General features: G+C 39.2%; 1 protein-coding gene across 1 annotated transcript in view; it reads left to right on the top strand.

Moving 5' to 3' along the window:
• Positions 1–3,204: 3,204 nt before the first annotated feature.
• SLC17A6 (solute carrier family 17 member 6) overlaps positions 3,205–21,824 on the top strand; it is a 64,710-nt gene continuing 46,090 nt past the window's right edge. The window contains exons 1-3 of the mRNA XM_043971310.1: positions 3,205–4,368; positions 7,744–7,996; positions 9,811–9,929. Of these exons, the coding sequence (XP_043827245.1) occupies positions 4,283–4,368; positions 7,744–7,996; positions 9,811–9,929 (458 nt within the window). The 5' untranslated portion in view covers positions 3,205–4,282. The remainder of the gene's footprint in view (positions 4,369–7,743; positions 7,997–9,810; positions 9,930–21,824) is intronic.

Below are 21,824 nucleotides of genomic sequence, written 5' to 3'. Positions count from 1 at the left end.
TATTCTTGGTGAAAGAGGACATTGAATCATTAGCTGGAGAGGTCTGGAGACATTGTTATTGCTGAATGGAACAAAGCAAAGATTTGCCGTGAACAATCATAAATAACAATCATATATATTTGCCGTGAACAATCATATATAGAAGTGGAAGGATGTTGAGTGAGAGCCCAGTTGAGGTTAAGTGCCATGAACTTTTACTGGGTGAAATCAGATTGCTTTTTATTAGTTTATCCAGTAATATCCCCTAGAGTAAAAGTTCTTAACTTGGGCCTATGGATTTCTTTTTAAAATTTGATAATTGTATTTCAACATAATTGGTTTACTGTGTAATCATCTGTATTTTATTTTATGCATTCAAAAACATTATTCTTAGGTGTCCATATACTTCATCAGATTACTAAAATAGTCCATATCACAAAAAAGTTAAGCATCCCTGTTTTATGGTTGCAACAGAGAAACTAGATTGTAAGGGCTACCTACCAAAAGGTGAGATTCATAGGTTGGGAAAGCATGAGATCAAAGGGACAAGAGATTTTAGGGTAGGAGCAACTGAAAAATTAAAATGACAAGCCCTGGGATTAAGGCTAAGGCAAAGTAGGGTAACTGAACATAGACTAGAAGAGACTGAAGGTCATTATTAATAAGAATGAGAGTGTTAAAAATGTAAAAGGCTTATGGTTAAAGTATAAGTTCAAAATTTTGAATTTTAGGAAGCACAAAGAATCAGCAGCTTGGAAAAGGAAGCACAAAGATTGACTGAAGAAAACAATTCCTTAAAAATTCATTTAGCATTTGGCAAAATTTTGAATTTTAGAAGCAATTCAATTCTAAGAGATTTCAAGGTTGCAATGATAATAAGTTGAAATGGAATGGAATGCAAAGGAGAGATTATTGGAATTGAGAAACTTGAGGACTCGTGTGACCAGGTTTTTAGAGACATTGTCAATAAGGTAACATGAATAGTGAAGTCTTTAATATTCATCAGGAATACAATGAATAGTTATTAGAATTAAAATCATGAACTAGTTACTAAAGTCCCTGAAAAAGTGTATAAGTAGATGAGAACAAGAAGGATGCGAGTGGGTGGTGTAAATGAATTACATGGACTTCAAAACAATAAATGTCAAGAGATTTTATCTGAGTAATAATCTGGAAGTCATAAAAGTGGGCTCACTTTATCTCTAGGTACTTAGAATGTAGGATCAAGGGTGAGTGATCCCCCATGAAGAGGACTGCAAGGGCTATAATATACTCAGCAGAGGGCTAAGTTTAATTAAAGAAAGAGAATGGAATGTTGATTGAAAGTTAAAGGATTAGGGGGCATCTAGGTGGCACAGTGGATAAAGCACCAGTCCTGGATTCAGTAGTACCTGAGTTCAAATCTGGCCTCAGACACTTGATACGTCATAGCTGTGTGACCCTGGGCAAGTCACTTAACCTTCATTGCCCTGCAAAAAAGAAAAAAAAAGAAAATTTAAAAGGATTAAATGAATGTTTATAGATAATAGAGCCAGGTTTCCAAAGAGCACAGTGGAATGTGCCAAAATATTATATTTGCATATGTACTATTCAAAGAACTATGGAGAGGGACAGGTAATTAGAATAAGGATATGGTATCATGAGAAGGATTTAGGGATTTTAAATTTGCACCTAGGAAAATAAGACTGATAGGACAAGACAAGACAGGATTGAGGATCTGTATAATAGGAGATATACTGATTTAGAATTCTACCTTGGCATAAATCAATTGATGGAGGATAGATACAGTAATTTGACTTAATAGAATGTTATTTTCTTTTGGTGTGCACCTCCCTAAGACATCTTCTTCAGATGTGCTTCAACTCTATGATTAAAAGAATATAATACTGGTATTGAGGCATTAGCCTTTCTGGTTTAGTATAGAGGAGAAGTAATAGCAGCTTCAGTGAACCATCTCCTCTTCTTTTTACCTTGAAAGTATGCTTCAGCTTGTAAATTGAAGGGAGTAGTTTGCAGGCCTTGGGCAGGGAAAGCACAAAGAGACTGGATATAAAATGGCCCTGTAGCTATGGTCATTTTATATAATATAATAACAGATACAGTGTGCTTTGAATAATATATGTCTATGTATATGCATTCACACAATATGTGTATATACATGTATATGTCTATATGTGAGTACATATTTCTATATATATGCATGTGTATACACATATTCTGTTCAGTGATGAGGCTAGGACAGAACATACTAATATTATTTGCCTCAGCCTTATCCATTAAGGAAAAACTTTTATCACCATTTTTCTTGAAATTCTCAGCTACTTGACATCTTTTCTCTCATTCAGAACTGTGGCCATTCATATCATTCAGATTGCTTTTCTGAATGATTAATTATTGAGATCTACCCTTATGAGAAGTGGATACCAGATCCTAAAGACTGTCAATTTGAGGATTCACTCCCCCTACTGGCCTAAAAGAAGTCTCCATTTACTGACCTTCAAAATGTGGTCCAAGGCCAATTGCTTTTTGATGTGTTTGCCCAAAATACATACATACATACATACATACATACATACATACATACATACATACATACACACATATATATGGATTTTATTTATCCAGTAAAATGCATCAGGACTTTACTTCTTGGCCTATAGATGTCTGTTTGAATAGGATATTTTAAATGAAATCGTTCTAAACGCATTTTATTTTCTTCCAATTGAAATTGAAAGCCTTAACTGAATGCTTATACACAGCTCATTTCTATGAGGGTAGTACAAATTTAAGAAAAAAAAGTGTAATTCAAATATGTATCAACAGATTCTGTTCTAGTCTTCCAGGTTTTGCTTTATTAAAAATATCATCAGTGTTTTATTTCTAGAGAAAGCAACAGCTTGTGTATGGGATTAAGGCAGAAAGTCACAAATCAGTCCAACATTTTATCAACTGAAGAAAGCACTTTGAATTCGTAAACCCATGTGGGTTTAGAATTCTACACAGGAAAATCATATGTATTTAAGATAAATGAACTTGATAATAAGTTATAAGTAGAACTCGGCTATATTTCCAGTTTTTACCTTATTATCTTTCAGAGTTTGCAACTAAATCTATTTACAAAATAATTATTGGGCTTGCCCATATTAAACGGTAAAACCAAGCTAATCCCCTGACTCCCAGCATGCCGCAAACCCAAGTGCAATGTCTTGTAATCTTCCCTCACTGCAACAGGGTCAGGATGGGTTGGCGTCAGCGTGCTGGGAGAGACGTGGGAGAAGAGAAGTAACTTGTCAATTTTTAATAAACTCTTCTTTCCTTGCCAAGTCAACTGCACCATTCTCTCTGCAAACCAATGAGATGATGACATCTTTCTAGTCGGTTTCCATAGCATCCATTCCTGAAGAGACCCAGGATGGTCTTTTGGAAGGACTGTCCTTCCACCTCCCCTAGAAAGTTGGCAAAGCAGTGGACTCAAAGAACCTTTGCCTCTGCTCTATGTGTCCTGTCCGTGGTGCGGAAATCGAAGGCGACGCCAGAATAGGAGGGAGCTGTCCCCAGTGCTGAAAAACTCTCGTGCTCTGTCCAAAATTAGACCTGTTTGTCTCACTAAATCACGTTTTAGCTTTTCATTGATTCTCGTTCCAAGGAGCGTCAAATTCTCTCTCCACCTTCACTCTACACTACCGCAGATCTGAATTGCTCTTCGTGAAGGAAGCCGAAGCTCATTTGTGAAGATGAAACCCTAGGGTTGGCACTGCCCACCTGAGAACTAAAATCATCCATTAGTTCTTTCTCAAGCTACTCTGATTCCTTTGGGAAGAGGATTAATACTGCTAATATTTTCGCTTTGCACTTATAGCAGAGCTTTATGATTTCTTCTATTTTAAAATCTTGCAGTTTTTGAAAAAACCTTCAAAACCAGGATAATAAACAATTTCCAAGCGGACTAACTTCCATCAAGAAGAACCTCTTCGTACCCGCCCAAATATCATGGCACTGCATGCTTCCTCTGCCACCGGATCCTCCCCTTCAAATAAGACTTTCTAATTGTGTCTAGCAACTCTCCTATTAGGAAAGCCGTGGGTTGCATGTAGCTGTATTCCGTTGTATCCCCTTTCTCTCCCTCCCTTTCACTCACATTCTTCTTCCCAGAGGCGCACCAATAGCCATTTCGCGGGGAAGGAAAAAGAGAGAGAGAGGAGGGGAGAAAAAAAAAAAACTACCTTAGCGATTAAGCCAATATGCGCAACCATCGCCTTTCATAGCTCAAACCTAGTACACACCAGGAGCCACTGCTGCAGGGATGGAGTCGATAAAACAAAGGGTTCTGACCCCTGGAAAAGAGGGTCTGAAGAATATTGCCGGAAAATCTCTCGGCCAAATCTACAGGTAAGAGAAAACGACTCCCGCGTTTATTGGGGCTTCTGCCTGGAGAAACTGTCAGACAGGTTTCAGTTAACTGAAACCGCTTTGAGGGCTTGTAATTTGATCGGTAACGTTTGTTTGGTTAAACATCGGGGCTCACCCAAGGTTGGCAGAAGAATGTGGAATGGAAGAAATTTGGGGTGTGTGTGTGTGTGTGTGTGTGTGTGTAAGTGAGAGAGAGAGTGTTACCATCTGTATGGGATGATTAGTGGCAGACACTTCTCCCTTTTCCACTCCAGAATTCATCTCCTTTATAATGAGGAAAGACTCCACACCCTATTAATGGGCTTTCCCGCTCTCTAATCGTTTATTTGGAAAAAGCTCTAGTTAGATACCTTCAATGCAAAAAGCATTAAGCCTCTTCGATTAGTGATGCCCCAGGAGATCTTCCTTCTGGATAAAAAAAAGCACTAAATATATATCAATAATTGATAGATGGCCAATTTCTGGGTTTGAGACTGAAACAGTTATGTCTTTTTAAATTATTTATTAATTCTCTCACAGACATCAGTCTCTGGTATGGGGATGCTGAGAGGGTATGCATTATGAAAATAATAATCCTTTTGACTATACTGGATGGATAGAAATGATTTTGAAACCAACCCTCACTATAGTAACCTGACAAATGAATCCTGTTACAACAGGTAACTCCAGCTGCCTCCTGAGAGATCGTTTATCTGTTCTTTTCTTTTTTTAAAAAAAGGTTGTCTCTTTTATTGAAGTATTCTTCAAAGAAAGGAGATAAACCCCAAGGAGAGAAGGCAAAGAGAGAAAGAAAGTGGATTCGTTGTAGAATTCCTTTCCAGATTTAGAAAGGAGAACATTTTAAGAAAATAAATAGGAAGTTTTGAGAAGAGGTAAGGCGGGTAGCTCAAATACTCCCTGCTCTTTCAGGCCGGGTTGGCTCCACTTCTGGTGAGGACTTGTATCTATCTATGCGGCAACATTCCGCATTCTCCACTGCAATCCTACAAAATCACTGAAAACTGCTCATTCAATCACATTCTATCAGGTACTGAGGACAACCAAGGAGACCCTTTCCTCCAAGAATGGAGGTTACATTTGGAAGCTTTCCTTTTCTAAGGGAAAATCTGAGTGGGGGGAATATATAAAACCTATTGAATCCCATTACTTGAATCTTCATTTCCTCTTCCCTAGTATTATGAGGTTTTTTTTTTTTACCATTCTGATATTGTGTTTTAAAACTTATGGTTAAAATATTAAACTATAAATACTACCATAAATGTATTTTCAGGATGGTAAGGAATTTATTATGTTTTTTATGTATTGTGAAGGGCTTGAAAATCATATTCCAAATGTTTCATTGTTTGAATTGATTTGATAATAGCATCCATGTAATTACATATATTTAAGCAACTATATATGTGTATATGTCTATATACATATGAAAATGGTCAAACTGATAAAAATGAAAATTGATTCTGCTTATTTCAAACTGAAAATACTATGTTTAAGGAACAATTTCTTTTAAACATTTGAAACTATTACATCCTTACATTACTGGGGGGTACTCCCTTTAAAGGGGAGGGGGTGTCTTTGTCTAAAAAGAAATGTTATAGATTAAACTCTCCAAAGAAAACGGTTATTATTCGAATATAGGAAAGCATTTTAGCCCTTTGAGACAAATTTATTGATGGAATTCATTCCTAAAGTCTTGGAATTTTAAAATATTGATGACAATGGCATTTCCAAAGCGGTGCAGGGTCTGCATTAAATGCGGAAATGTCTTATGCACGGCTGATTTTCTTTGAGTGTGTATAGAATTGAATTTTAATGTCTAGAAACGGCCCCATGACATTTTTTTTCCGTGTGCAATTGAGAAATGTGAATAATAGATTACAAATGTATGGGCTGTAGGTAGGTTCTTGTTGTTGTTTTGTCTGTATATTCTGGTGGCCTTTCTCTTTCTCTACCCCCACCATCTCCCTCCCCGCCATCTTAAGAAAAGACATATATAAGATGAGAGCCAAGGTAAAATCATAATCAAGGATTTGAATTCACATAGCGGGGCTGATTTGAAGGAGAAAAACTAGGCAGAGTCTGCAGCAGGTGTGACACACGAGCCCCTGCATTGTCCTTCCCCCTTATAAATCCAGATTCAGGAAGGACTCGGCCCAGAACACTTTTGCTACCAGCGTGGGCGTGGCTACGTCACCTCACGCTCAGAAAATCCGCATCCCTTAGGGAAAGGTCGAAGCCCCACAGAGAAGTCAAAGGAGGGAACTGTTGCTCTTGTAGGCTAGCTACGATTTGGGCTCCTCGGCGGAAGGAAGGCATTGGTACTGAGAGTAGTTATCAGAGAAGGTTCAGGGTATAAACACTGCGGGAGAGGGAGAGAGAAAGAACACACCAGGAGTGGTTCAAAATAGGGACCACGGAGCTGTTAGCCCCAATTTCTCGGTTTCTCTCCTTAGCTCAAGGAACTCCCGTGGGAAAAACAACATAGAGATCACCCAGGATTCAGGGAATGGGCTTCAGGGATTAGGGAGGATTCAGAGCACCGCACATCTTGTGTATTTGAGCCAAAGGGGCAGCAGGAATAACTGGAGATAGGGTGGGGTAGGGTGTCCTTCTTTGGGAAAGAAAGGTATTAAAAACGAAAGCCAATTGAATTCCACTTAGGTAAATTCAATTCCACCAGCATTGTTTAAGCACTCACTGTGTTCAAGGCTAGGGCTTGCTAAACTCTGGGCATACAAGACAAAAAATAAAACGTTTTCTCCTCTTGGAGCATTTACCTTCTACTGGGATTATAAACTGAAAGAAAGGAAAGGAATTTGATTTTTAAAATTAGCCAGAGGGGCAAGTGCATTTCCATGTCAAGTCACCCCTATTTTTCCCCTCCCCCTCAGCTGTAAAAAATCATTCCCAAAGGTTTGTGGTGCAGGAACAGGGTTTTTTGCTTTTGGGGTTTTTTTGTCTGCTTTTTTAAGTTGATAACTATTTTAATAAATTTGCTTTCCTTTGTAACCTTGAATATTTTATTTTATGCTTTTAAAAACATTCTTCTTAGAAGAGGTCAATAGACTTCACCAAGGGGATCCATGACAAAAATACAAATCAACAACAAAAAACAAGGATAAGAAGCCCTGATTTTAGACAGACCATATTCCTACTCCCAGAGTGCTTATAAACGAAAGCACCCCTCCGCAATTCCACCCCGGAGAGGGCGCTAAGTGAACACAACCAGGGGCTCTTCCCTCTCTTCCAGCCCCTCCACCTGCTCCCCAGGCCATCGCAATTGGAAGATGTCCCTAAAGCCTTATGTCTTCCCTTTCTCTCTCCCCCTGACTTGCTGTCCTCCGTGCTGAACTGCAGCGTGCTCGAGAAGAAGCAGAAGACTGGGGAGACCATTGAGCTGACAGAGGATGGGAAACCCCTGGAGGTGCAGGAGAAGAAGGCGCCACTCTGCGACTGTACCTGCTTCGGCCTGCCACGCCGCTACATTATCGCCATCATGAGTGGGCTGGGTTTCTGCATTTCCTTCGGGATCCGCTGCAACCTGGGGGTCGCCATCGTGGATATGGTGAACAACAGCACCATCCACCGAGGAGGAAAAATCATTAAGGAGGTGGGCGACTGTGGGGACACGGATCCCTTCTCCCCCTCACTACCTTTTCTTACTTCACTAGGGGGCCCACCCCACCCCCAACTCCATGATCAAAAAAATCAATTTTGAACTGAAAGGTATCTTAGAATACATCTAGTCTAGTCTAAACCTACATTTTACAGATGAGGAAACTGGGGCACATGAAATACAGCACATGCAATATTATGGAATGACAATGAGAATGGACCTGTGATTTTATTGGTAGAAGGAAATCCCAGTGAGGAATTTCTTCTACCAAAACAGATGGGCACCTTCTCGGTGATTTATAATATTAGAAAGTTGCTTGGTACTAAGTGACTTGCTCAGGTTCATTCACCCAGCTAGTATAAATGTTAGAGGTAGGATTTACACCATATCTTATTTTCCTGAATCTGAGACCAGCTCTCCAGCCACAAACATCCTCCTTTTCAAAATATTATATAACAATAACTCCAATATTGTTTTCTTAGTTCTCACAATTATACCTTGGGGGGGGGGGGAGGGGAGCTCTCTTTCATTGGACTGGTTACTTCTGTCCAAGTCTAATCCTTAGCACAGGGACAAAACTCTACCTTAACAAGAGAGTTCTCCAGGGGAGCAGGAGCTTCTACACTGCTTCTGGGTCTCATGGAGGGATCTGAGGTAAACAAGGACAGAAGAACAAGATGTCACTAGATGCACAAGCATATATTGAGCTTCCTCTGTGCCAAGTATTATGTTACCTTTTCAGAACCCCAAAATGATAGACTTTGCCCTCAAGAAGCTTACAATTAAGGGGGATGGAGACACACAAAAATATAAGTATATATATATGTATACACACACACACATACATACAAAAGATATAAAAAAAACCAACCTTGGAGACAACATGTGACCAGAGGAATTTAATAATTGATGTTTCCTTTCAAGAAAACACACCAGCTCTCCCAAAGACAGCATTTCTGTCCCCCCAGCAACCTGAGGTTCACTAGTCTGGGACTGAGGGAGAATTCTCAGAGCCCGGATTTGGGGGGTTTGTTTTTGTTTCCCCAAGAGGAGTGCAGGCTCCCCTGACGTTTTATGAGAAACCTTGGCTCTCAACTTTGACCTTCATACATCAGTTTCATTTATATTCGTTCTTTCTAGCTAGTAACCTGCTTCCTTCAGAGTCAAAACTACCTCCCCTTTGGGATCCTCATATCTTCGTGTTTACCCTTTGCCCTGTTCTCCCCTAACTGATCGAAGCTCTCGAGGACTGTTGGGTCTGCCACGTTTCCTTGTCTCCTCCTCAGCACCTCTGTTACCGCAGCTTTAGCCGCAGTTCCTATTCTTGGGATCCTCCTTCCTATACCTTATATCAGCCCCACCTCGTCCTCACTTCAATTTAATTCCCCCTAGTTCAGCAAAAGTTTATTATAGTGCTGGGGATGTAAAATTTTAAATCCTTTCCCTGTTCTCTATTCTAGGATTTCTTCCCTTCGAATGTCCTCTTTCCCTCAGAGTGTCCCTATTGTAGGGAATCTAGCATTTCCCTGCACTCCTATCCCCGTAAACCTGCATCTAGGGCTTCTAGCTAGCAGACAGACAGACCTTTAGAGGAGGAACAAAAAGGTGCCGGTGTTTTAGGCTCCCTGGGGGCAATGACACACTCTCCCAGAGCTAATCCGTGGTCACAGTGCACTATCGTCCCCTTTATCTGTTTTCACAACTCAAGTTTTAAAATGAAATTAGCAAAGACTCTTTGAGGTTCAACTTAGCACACTAACTTTCTCTCGCTTTCTTCTCTTTCCTCCTGCTTCCTCTGGCCCTGGTAGAAAGCCAAATTTAACTGGGACCCGGAAACCGTGGGGATGATCCATGGGTCCTTCTTCTGGGGTTACATCATCACTCAGATCCCCGGAGGCTACATCGCGTCCCGCCTGGCTGCCAACAGGTAACTGCTGAGGCCTGGGAGCCAGCCTAGGGTGTCTCTGGGGGCAAGGGTGAGTGTGGAAACCCGAGATCTTGAAGAAGGGAGGGCCGACTAGAGGGAGCGGGTGAGCAGGGATAAAGGAGCCCAGTGTAGGATCCTCGACGGGGTTACTCTAGCATTCTGGCTGCACCCTGCTGGGTCCGAGTCTAGCTGGGGCTTTAAACCTGAGAATGAAATTGTAGGATGGAAGGACTTTGATCCCCCAAAGCCACGGCCTAGTCTGGAATAGGTTGGGGGCGGGGGAGAGAGAACCCTGAAAGCCTCGGGTTTCATCCCAAAGGTTCTCGTTGAGGGCTGTAATTAATAAAGATTTCCCTAAACCCACTCCTGCTAGAAGCACTGGGCAGCTGGCTGAGGCCAAGTTGAACCTGGGCCCATGCGCGAATTATTATTATTATTATTAATATTATTATTATTATTATTATTAATAATAATACTGGGTTGTCTTCGCCTTTCCTTCCTTTTCTTGTTACTGGTGAAAATCAAGAGCTGTGTCGGCTCCTTAGCTAGAGGGTGGTTCGGACCCTCTGGCCAGGAGTGCTGAGTCTCCTAGGCCTGGCAGGCCCACCGCTCGTAGCCCGCAAAGCAGATGGTGCTCGGGGTCTTAAGGCTTTGTTTCTATGGTGTCTGGCGAGCTTTCAAGCACCCGGGGTGTGATTCCACCTGTTAATTAGCTCCTCGGAGAACTGCGGGAAGACAGCAGGCATTCAGCTGTGTCCCCAGGGCGGAGAAGGCCAGTCGAGGTCCTAGCGCCTGCTGATGGTCAGCTCGACCCTCTCCCCACCTAGACCGCCTAGCTTCTGGGGCTGTCGCTGACTGTCTGGGAACCCAGGAATAGCGAAAAGCCGCATAGCCTGGGAAGATTTGGTGGGGGGCGCGGACTGCTGGAGATCTTGGGTTTGTTTTAGGCGGAGGGAGGGCGTTGGGATCAACTGGTCCTAAATTCATTCATCTAGACAGCATTGTTGGGGATGCAGAGGAGAAAGAACCCGTTTTTGGTTCCTTCCGTTTTAAGGCATTAAGGTTGTTGCTTGCTTTGGTATCTGTATTCTAAAGCCCCCTTCCAAGATTAGCTTCTTCTTGTCCCTCCAAAAGAATTGCGAATTAAAGATGAACAAAAAATAACAAGAGCAATAATTCATTTGTGTAGGTATTTGAAGCTAACAGCGCTTTCCACATTCAATTACTCTCTGCTTCTATTCAGGACCAGAACCCAATTCACGTCTTTTCCATCTCACCAACTTCCTACCCCTTGCAGTTTCTCACTCACAGTTCAGTTCACCTAAGATTCTAACACAATGATCAAGTCTTCCAGCTTCTGACAGCTCAGCCATCTCCTGGGCCCTGGGCAGGACTCCTGGAAATTTACTTGCGGCTTAGCAAGCAGAGGGCACTGATTTCAGGGGAGCCCTTCAGAGCAGCAAGAGGATGGAAGAGATGAATAGATTCATAAAGTTGACTTTGAATAATATCTATACCCAGATTTTAACCCCTCCCCCACAAGCTCAAACAGATGAGAGAGACAGGGAAAGAGACAGACACCAATATTCCCATGTACATGTAATGTGGTTCATGTATGAAAGTGGCCTTAGGTAGAAATCATCAAGGGGAAAACCAATTGCAATGTATTTAATTAGAAATTACAGATCTTTCTAGCTTTCAGTTCTGCTTATAGCATCAAGGCTATGTTTTCCCTGAAAAGAAAAGCTTTGATTTTTTCCCATTTCTTAAAAAAAAAAATTAAAATTTGCTTTTAAGTGCATTTTCCATTCCTGGAGCTACTTTTAGGTGCATGAGCAATGTGCATAGACAGCTAAGGAGAAGATCTGATGTCAAAATACAATAACTGGACCTTTAAGACTCCATCCAAAGTCAGAACCTTAAGCTTGCCAAATGTTAAAAGGCTAAGGTTTTTCGCTGCCAGGCAAAAACTCTTGAGATTTGCCAAATTCGTTCTGTTTTAAAGATGAGAGGCCAATGGAGAGAAATCTCATGTAACATGCAACCTTGTAGCTTTCATTACAAATCACAACCAAAATGATATCAACTGACTTTATATGGTGCTTCTGGGTTTGGAAAGCACTTTAATACTTTATCTCATTTGATCCTCACAACTATCCAGTGAAGGACGATGTTAGTATTATCCCCAACTTACAGATGAAGAAGCTAGGACCTAGACAATAAGGAACTTGCTCAAGGTCATGGACAGCTAAAAGTATCTGAGGTGTGACTGGATCCAGGTCCTCCTAAGTTCCAAATACAGCACTCTATTTGCTATACCACATGACTATGCTTATAGCATATATAGTGCATATATGCTAATATGCACTATGCTTAATAATGATCCAGTCTTTAAGATCTTTGGCATAATTTCCTTTAAAGAAAAAGATGGGGGTGACTTAAAGTTATGATTAACATCAATATTTGCCTGATACTTTTTAACCTCATAAGAACTGCCTCTGGTTCATCGGAAAGCTTGATAATATGTAAACAATTATTTAAAAGCACAAATTATAAGAGAAATCCTTTAATAAGAAACATAGGGAAAAATGCTTTCCTTATCTGGAAAGCTATTTCTGAAGTTGTGAGATTCAATTCAACTAGTTTTCTTCCAACACATATTGTAAACCAATTCAAAATTGCTTCTTCTATCTAACTATCTAAAAATGGCATAAGATTCCCCTTGGCTAGGATACTAGGGACTGATTCCCTCCCCTAGGTGCAAAATAATCTCCCTTTGGAGGGTGTTTGCCATGGTATCTTCATGCATACAGTCCTGAAGTGGAGGAACTGAGGTGTTTGGAGACAGAGCATTGAGGGAAAGATGCTCAATGACTCTGCCTTCTCATAGAAACATTCTTAATGGAAAAAAAAAACAAACCAATACATCTTTCTTTCTATAGGCTGGGTCTAAAGCAGTCTCAAACCTAGTTACAAGGTGGCCGGATCATTGGCTAGGTAGGGCAGAATCCACACCTGCTTTCTTATTTATTAGGATTAAAGGCTGAAAGACCTGGGGAAAGAATGAGCTCAGTCCCCAGAGAAGGGGAATTCTTGCATCACTTTCTTCTGTGTTATTCTTAAAGTGACATTACATACTTCCGATGCCCTGATGGAGTGGTATTTTACTCTGTAGGAAAAAAGAAAATTAGTTATTTTGATAAAAGATGTAAGAGGATTATTGTTAAAAAAAACAAAGGTGGGGGAAGGGAGCCTGTATATTTGGTGTTGATAAAAATAGATGCGTTTTGATACATTTATAAAATTTGGGCTAATCTGATTTGTTTGTTTTTTAACCACTGAAGACATGCAACTTTTTTTCCCATTGCAGCATTTTAAAGTAGAAAATTCCCAACAGATATTTTGAAGAATTGTAGAGACCTCTTTACATCAGAACCAGATTTACAAAATATTAGATGGAGAGTGGAGTTTAAATGTTATCCTGCCACAGGCTCACATTTTACAGTACTGATTCAATTTAGCAAATATTTATTAAGTACCTACAATGTAGCAGCCACCAGGAATGGAAATGCAAAGACAAAGCCACAACAGTCCCTGGCTTCAAGGAGCTTACATTCATTTTCCTTTTCTATTGTGTTATCGAATCTCATGGGTGTGAAGTGATAACTCAGAGGTGTTTTTGCACTTCTCAAATCAATTGTGATTTAGAACATTTTTGGGGGGGTAACTATTGATAGAGAAGCCATCTAGTTCAATCCCCTCCTCCCCCCCTTTTTTTGCCAATTTCTGTTTTTATTTCTATTTTTTCCAATTACATGTAGAGATATTTTTTGAATTCCAATTTTTTCTCCTCCTCCCTTCCTTCCCCCCTCCCAAAGCCAGTAAGCAATCTCATATAGGTTATATGTTACAATCATGTTACACATTTCCACATTATTCATGTTGTAAGAGAAGAATCATAACAAAAGGGGAAAAACTCAAGAAAGAATAAACAACAACAAAGCAACAACAAAAGTGAAAATATTATGCTTCAATCTGCATTCAGACTCCATAGTCCTTTTTCTGAACATGGAGAAAATGTTCCACCATGAGACTTTTGGCATTGTCTAGATCATTGTATTGCTGAAAGAGTTAAGTCTATCACAGTTGATCATCACACAATGCTGTTGATATTGTGTACAATGTTCTCATTCACTCAATATCAATTCATGTAACTTTTTCCAGATTCTTCTGAAATCCATATGCTTATCATTTCTTACAGCACAATAGTACTCCATTACATTCATATAACACAACTTGTTTAGCCATTCCCCAACTGATGGGTATCCCCTCAATTTCCAATTTTTACCACCTCAAAAAGAGCAGCTATTTTTGTACATGTGGGTCCTTTACCCTTATTTATGATCTCTTTGTGATACCGACCTTTTAGTGGTATTTCTGGATCAAAGGGTATGCAGAGTTCTATAGCTTTTTGGGCATGGTTCCAAATTGCTCTCTAGAATGTTTGGCTCCACCAACAATGCATTAGTGTTCCAATTTTCCCATATCTTCTCCAACATTTATCATTTATAGGTGTGAGGTGGTACCTCAGAGTAATTTTAATTTGCATTTCTGTAATCAGTAGTGTCAATCCCCTCCTTTTACTGATAAGGAAAATCCCAGAGAGAAGTGATTTGTGTGAAGTCACACAGTTAGACAACACTGAAATTGATACTAGAATCTGGGTCTTCTGACTCATATTCTAGTGCCTTCTTCACTGCAAATGCTGTCTTGCCAAATTTATGGCAGTCACTTCATGGGCCAAGGACAAGCAAGGGAACTTGTTCTAGTGAAGTAGTCAGATTTTGTAGTTTTCTGGAGGGCAAGAAACAAATATAGAAAAAGTTCATGCTCAAAAGGGAGTTCTGTAAAGCAAGCAATCCAAATGTAAATTTACTGTATTCTATTATGCAGCTTTTATCATTGTTGTATTGACAGTCTTATAGTTCATTAAATACAACAGAACAGGACAAAGTACAATGTAAAACTAAAAAAAATTAAAAACAAACAAATCCATGTATCTGTAAGATGAGATCTAATATCTCTATCTATCCATCTCAATCTATCTTTATACAAACATCTATCATCTATCTCTCTCTATCTTATCATATCTATATCTATACATCTATTTAGTAGTCATCTCAATTTTCTAATAAATAAAATGCAGATAACAAGACTGCTTATCTTCCCTAGTTGCAGGGAGGATAAAAGGAAATAATATTTGTAAAGCACTTTGCAAACCTTAAATCATGCTGCATAAATGTGAGCTACTATTATTCATTTTGCCAGCTATTTTTGTTTTTAATCTGATTTCAACATTTACAAATGTAAATGGGAAATTTTGATTGTGAAAAATTGCTTCTTTTCAAGTATCAGGTTTCTATCTTATTAAATTATCTTTTCCACCACATTATTCACTGTTGAAGTTAATGTCCATTGAAAATGCTCTACATCTCATTTGAAGGCTTTTAAAGAGCAGCCTTGAAGTGGCTTCATTTCAGAACCACTGTGAATCTCAAGGAGCTAGAATTCATGGACAGATAACAATTCTGTGTTATTCCTTTAAAATACATGTATGTCATCTTTAAACTCTAGACATGCAGACAAAAAATATTTACCTAGCTTGGAAAAATTCATTCAAGTTCAGAGTTGAATTTTCCTATCAAAGTCTAAAATTATTTCACTTTTTCTTTTACTTGAACAAGAGTTGGTCTCATAGAGGGGACAGTGTGGTAGAGTAGACAAAGAAATGTCCTTGGAAGCAAGGAGACCTGGGTTCAGGTCATACCTTCAATGTCTACTGTTTGTGTGACCCTGAGCAAGTCTCTTAGTCATTCAGTGCTCTAGGCCAGAAGTCAAACACATGTTTGGGGGCATACTCCCACAACTCTTCCCAGTATGGCACCAGATGAAAATATAATTGGGAACTATTTAACAAAATAAATTAAAATGCAATAAAAATGTCATTTTCTAAGTCAATACATATAGGCATTGATCCTTATGTACTATCTAGTGGCCCCCATTTCTCTTTGAGTTTGACACTACTGCTCTAGGCAATTCTTTTAGAGAAGATGGTGACCTCTTAGTATACAGTGCACATTATCACAATGAAATCTCAGGTATAGTCCTTACCTCTTTGGTTAACAAGGTCAACATTTGTAGTTTGGGGTGCATCTTGTGTTTCTAATTTAGCTTTTACTTTGAATAAAGGACCCCCCCTACACACACCCAAATCACCAAAGGATCATAGAATTGCATTTGGAAGGAATGTCATGACATCTAGTCCAACTCCCTTATTTTACATATGAAGAAATTGAGGTCCAGAGAAATGAAGTGGTGTCTAAGCCAGGGTCACATAGTAAGTGGCAGTCCTGGGATTGAAACCTTGTCCCTCTGACACTCTAATATATCATGATACCTAAAGCAAAACAGGTGATGCAGGTGATGATGCCTGGGGCAGGATTCCTATCTGTGATGATTTGTGGTGCCTGCATACCCATTAAACATCTTGCCAGTCCACTAAATGTTTACCTTCTTTATAATTTAAAAGCCCTTCACTTAGTATTATTGGGCTTATAATTTAGCTCAGCTCTATGGGAGGGGTAGGTACTGAACAAGTTACAGATATCATTGCTGATTTTTGGTAGATTAGAAAACTGAGGCTGAGGTGGGGTCCAGTGACTTTCCCATAGTTACATAGGGAGTATCAGAGGAAGGATTCAAACCCAAGCTTTCCTGACTTCAAGTCTAGAGCACTTTCATCTACAACCACATATTTTCCCTGAGCTGTTGACTGCATGAGTGACTACCATCTATACTGACTCAAATCCAGGGGAAAAATCCAAGAATTAGAGAGAGAAGCTTTTAATGGTCCCAAAGGGACCACACAGATTTGTGTTGGGAACAATTGGGACATTTAGTAATTTTTAAACTACATTGGATCCTAAATTCTTTTGGACTCTTTGTCCATCACAAAATCATGACTGACATTTCTTTTTTTTGTTGTTGTTGTTTTAAAGAATCAAACCAATAGGATGAGAATTTGTCTTTTACCTGAAGAAGAGCATGGCTTCTATAGCCCTTGTGCCTCTTTGTAGCCTCCCCTAAGCTTACAGAGGCTTGAAAATGGTGTGGGTATTGTTGACCCTTAGATGGGAAAAAAAAGTGAGGATTTTTCAGTGGGATTTACTAACATTTTATCCAAACTTAATTTAAAACTGATGTTTCCCTACTACTAGATTCATGTAGGGGGTTATTTGTCCCCTATAATAAACATGCAATTCCATAGATTTAAAAGTCAATTACTAATAAGAATTTGCATTTTTAAAATAAAAAAACCCTAAAAATTCCAACAGCTTGAGTAAGTGTAGCTTTCTAGGCATAGCTATTGTTATAAAATCCATTCATGAAGAACAGCATAGAGTTATTAAGAGAGATGTAGGCAGGCATTCTATCTACAAAACCTCATATTTCAAGGCCAAAATAAAGAAGATTTATAGTGATGGTAGTGGTATTTGTGGTTGTGTATATATGGATCTATCTGCTTTATTTGGTGTGGAAAGGAATGAAAAAAGAAGAAACAAACTAGATTTCTTTACAAAAATACTGTCTTCATCATTCTTGTCAAACAGACTTATTCTCTATTTAAATTTAGAAATAACATCCCCTACAAAACAATGGTCCCTGGATCTTTCACTCTGTGTTTGGCAAACAATTCTGAAACTCCTTTGTGTGTGAAAAGAACCCAGGCGACAAACAAAAACCAAAGGTGCAAGGGTTGGTATTCTGCTCTAGATGAATGGATTTTACCAGAAAGTAGGGTCAGAGGTGACTTTATCTCACTGCTTATCTGCCTAATCTGCCTATCTGTCTATGATCTATAGATAGAGTCACTTATGACCCCATGAAAGTCAAATATATGAGATTCTAGTTTAGCTCCTTCCTTCCAAGGAAAGAAAGACCCTGCTGGACCCCTAGCCCCATGCTTTGCCATGCCTGAGCTAGATGATGAACTAAGCTTAGCCCACTTGCCAACGGAAGTGGAGAGGGCTCCTAGGGGCTGACGCATGCCTCTGCCCATTTTTCTCTCCCTCCCCCCTCATTAGGACTGCACACGTGCTGCATTGCTGTTTAGAAGGTTCCCTGGCAGCCTCCCTGGGGTAGGGAGAAGTCTGGGAGGAGGGGCAGGTCAGGTGGGCAGCTGGTGGAGCGATTCTCCTGCTGCCATATGTCGCTGTTGGGGCCATCTATTTTCTCTGTCATGAGTGATGAAGTCATTTTTACAACTTAATGATGTACCAAGGGAGCCAGAGTGCTGCATTTGTGCATGTGTATTTCTTTTTTTTTAATATAAGAGCGGGGCATCAGATGTGGCAAAATGAGGAACAGAGAGGCCCCTGTTTGATTAGATTAAGCAGCAGGGAATCAGCCTGCTCCAATTCACCCTCTGGGAGAGGCTTAGCCTCCTATTCAGGGTCAGATACATCAGCTCCACACTAAGCTACAATGGGAATAGATTGATATCATCTTTTAAAATGGCATACCACCCATGCTCTTGTCACTTTTGAGAATAAGTCTCCATGGGGGCAGTGATTCAAACAGGGGGCATGAAGGTGTTGGGACTGTGGGCCAATCAAAGGTGTAAATAGAAATCTCATGAGTAACTCACCATGGGCCACACTGAATAAGAATGTTCTCCAAATGTACAAAGCCCAGTCATAGATGACTTGCCTTTGATTCCCCTCCAATACTGGTTGACCAGTTTTTAATTACAGTGTGCCTCTCCTGGTGCTAGCTACTATTTTAGGTATCTATGATCTCTCCTTACCAATGCTAGTGAACCTGGAATTAAACTTAGTGAGATAGAGGAGACATGATACAACCTTAAGTCCCAGAGATTTTGTTCAGTAATAGACAAAAGAAAAAGTCTTTTCCACAGTATTTTTCCATCTTCACATCTGATACACCAAAGGAAGATAAGGATGTGACTATCCATCTGTTTTTGAAACTTGAACATTCTCAATGGCATCCAACTTGAACATGTCATTTGCCACAGAGGAAATGAGAAAGAGAACAAAAAATTCAAAAGAGATTTTCAATCTTTTCACATTACAGAAGATTTCTCTAATAAATTAATACATCCAATTCTTATTCACAGGGAGCATTCAATGAAAATCTGATTTTTATGCTTGGTGCAATGAATCGGTGGGGGGTGGGAACCTGAATTGGGAGCTATATGATCAAGTCCAAATCCTGGCTTTCCCACTTATTATCAATGGCTTTGGGCAAGCCACTTTACTCCATGGGCCTCAGTTTCTTCCTCTGTAAAAGAATGAGGTTGGATTAGATGATGTCTGAGATTCTCTTCTAGCTCTAAATCTATGAGCTCATTCGTGAGAGGGAATTTTAAATCAGTATTTCTACACATAAGTTACATTCCTTGGCTTCTGTACCCCTTGGTTAAATTGTTCAAATCTGACCAAGGACTTGCCTTCACACTAGGAGGACATTTTAAATACATTAAATTCTGCTTTCAATTGTGAGAAGCACAAATTTAAAGCATAGCTATTTGCCTGTGATTCAGCTTAGATAGCATTCTGATGTTTCAATTCAGTAGCTTATATATATATATATATATATATATATATATATGTGTGTGTGTGTGTGTGTGTGTGTGTGTGTGTGTGTGTGTGTGTGTAGTTTAAGCATTAAAAGTTAAAGAAATGAAGAATCAATCTATTTTTGTTTTGTTTTTGTTTTTGCAGGGAAATGAGGGTTAAGTGACTTGCCCAGAGTCACACAGGTAGTAAGTGTCAAGTGTCTGAGGCCAAATTTGAATTCAGGTCCTCCTGAATGCAGGGCTGGTACTCTATCCACTGTGCCACCTAGCTGCCTCCAGAAGTAATCTATTTTGATCTGAGAGAATAGATGATGAAACCCACCTCCCTCCTTTCAGAAGAAATGGTGTACTATGGGTCCAGAATGTTGTATACATTTTCTGAAGGGTTATTACTTTTGTTTTACTGTTTTCTTCTTTATATGGGAAAGCTCAATGGCTAGCATGGGAGTATGTATGTGTTAGGGAAGGGGAGTGAAGATAAAAAGCAACAGCTCATTAACAAAAAAGTGAATTTTTGGTGTCTATTTGCAATAGATGGTTTTTGTTCTTTTGTTTTATTAAAAGTATGGTAGAGTTCTCTGCTAAAAAAGAAACAAAAAGAGAAAAGATGGAAGGAAAGAAGGAAGGAAGGGGGGAAGGAAGGAAGGAAAGAAAGGAAGGAAGGAAGGAAGGAAGGAAGGAAGGAAGGAGGGAGGGAAGGAAGGAAAGAAGGAAAAAAAGGGAGGGAGGGAAGAAAGGAGGGAGAGAAAAAGAAAAGAAAGAAGGAAGGAAGGAAAGAAAGAAAGAAAAAGAAAGGAAGAAAGAAAGAAAATACAAGAGAAAGAAAAAGAAAGTCTGGGTTCAGTTCAGTGTTCAGAAATGAGTGTTGTTTACTATAATTTGGTATTCATTTTTCTTTTTGCTGAATGCCTCTTAATGGAAGTGGGCTGTCAAAATATTTTTGCGAACTTTGATTCACAAAATTTTCAAATGATTTACATCTTTCAAGCCTTTGTGTGAAAATCCTTTAGCAGACACTTTCATTCCTAGGCAATGCTTCCCAGTATGAAGTCAGATTTTTCCTTGAAGCATGGCAATACTCTTTAAAATTATATACTCTCATTGGAAAGCAAAAGAACCAAGACATAACCTAAACCGTTTTATTGTTATCATGGTTAATAGCATTCCTAATGATAATAAGATCAGCATCAGGTGAGAACAGATGACATATAATCTCTGCTGTCTTGCTTGCTAGAAGAGTTATATCAAGGATGCTTTCAGTGAAGCTCTATTGTATAAGCTTATGTCCTAATATTTTGATTCAACTACAAAAAGCAGATTTTTCCCCACCTATGCAATAGTCAGTAGAATGATAAATGTAAAAGAATAATAGCAGGATAGATACTTGTCTCAAGTTCATTTCTTTAATCCAAACCCAATCAAAAAAGTTAAGAAGTGGAATGAAAAAAAGACTGTACTTCATTATCTTTAAAATAGTGACAAATGACAAATCCCAATATTACAAAAAAAAGAACTCAAAGTATTCTTGAGAACTAATAACATGGACTGGAATTGGAGCATTATTACAAACAGAACTGCTGGCCCATAATTGTCAAGATACAATATGCATCTGTAAAACTTAACAATATGTTTAATAGTTGTCACAATATCAAATACTCATTGTCTTCAAGATACATAGAGTGAAAAACTTTCAAAATATAAAGGTCTAGCAGAGGAGAACAAAATCATGTGGGAAGAGACTGAGGTCCATATTATTTCTGTTGGCCTATGTGCTAATGGAGTTACAGATATTCTTTTTTTTTTTTTTTTTTTTTTTTTTTTTAGTGAGGCAATTGGTTTTAGTGACTTGACCAGGGTCACACAGCTAGTAAGTGTTAAGTGTCTGAGGCCGGATTTGAACCCAGGTACTCCTGACTCCAGGGCCGGTGCTCTATCTACTGCACCACCTAGCTGCCCCACAGATATTCTTTTGATGAGACCGACAGAAGAATATTATTACATTTGTTCAATTACAAAAGTCAATAATTTTATCCACTGAAGCAGTGGTCCAAGTGCAAAATATAAAAATAATAACCTAAGAAGAATAAAGGAGAATAGTAGAATAGTCACTTGCTATAGGGTCTTTTTATCTAAACTTTACTGAACAAAATGAAATGGACCAAATTATATAGGGCTTTAAGTACTTTATAGATATTATCCCATTTGAGTTTCACAACAAACCTATACGTTAAGATACT

This window comes from Dromiciops gliroides, chromosome 6 (genome assembly GCF_019393635.1).
Source record: "Dromiciops gliroides isolate mDroGli1 chromosome 6, mDroGli1.pri, whole genome shotgun sequence".
Lineage (NCBI taxonomy): Eukaryota > Metazoa > Chordata > Mammalia > Microbiotheria > Microbiotheriidae > Dromiciops > Dromiciops gliroides.
The sequence above is the reverse complement of the archived record's forward strand: the minus strand, read 5'-3'. Positions and strand labels throughout refer to the sequence as shown.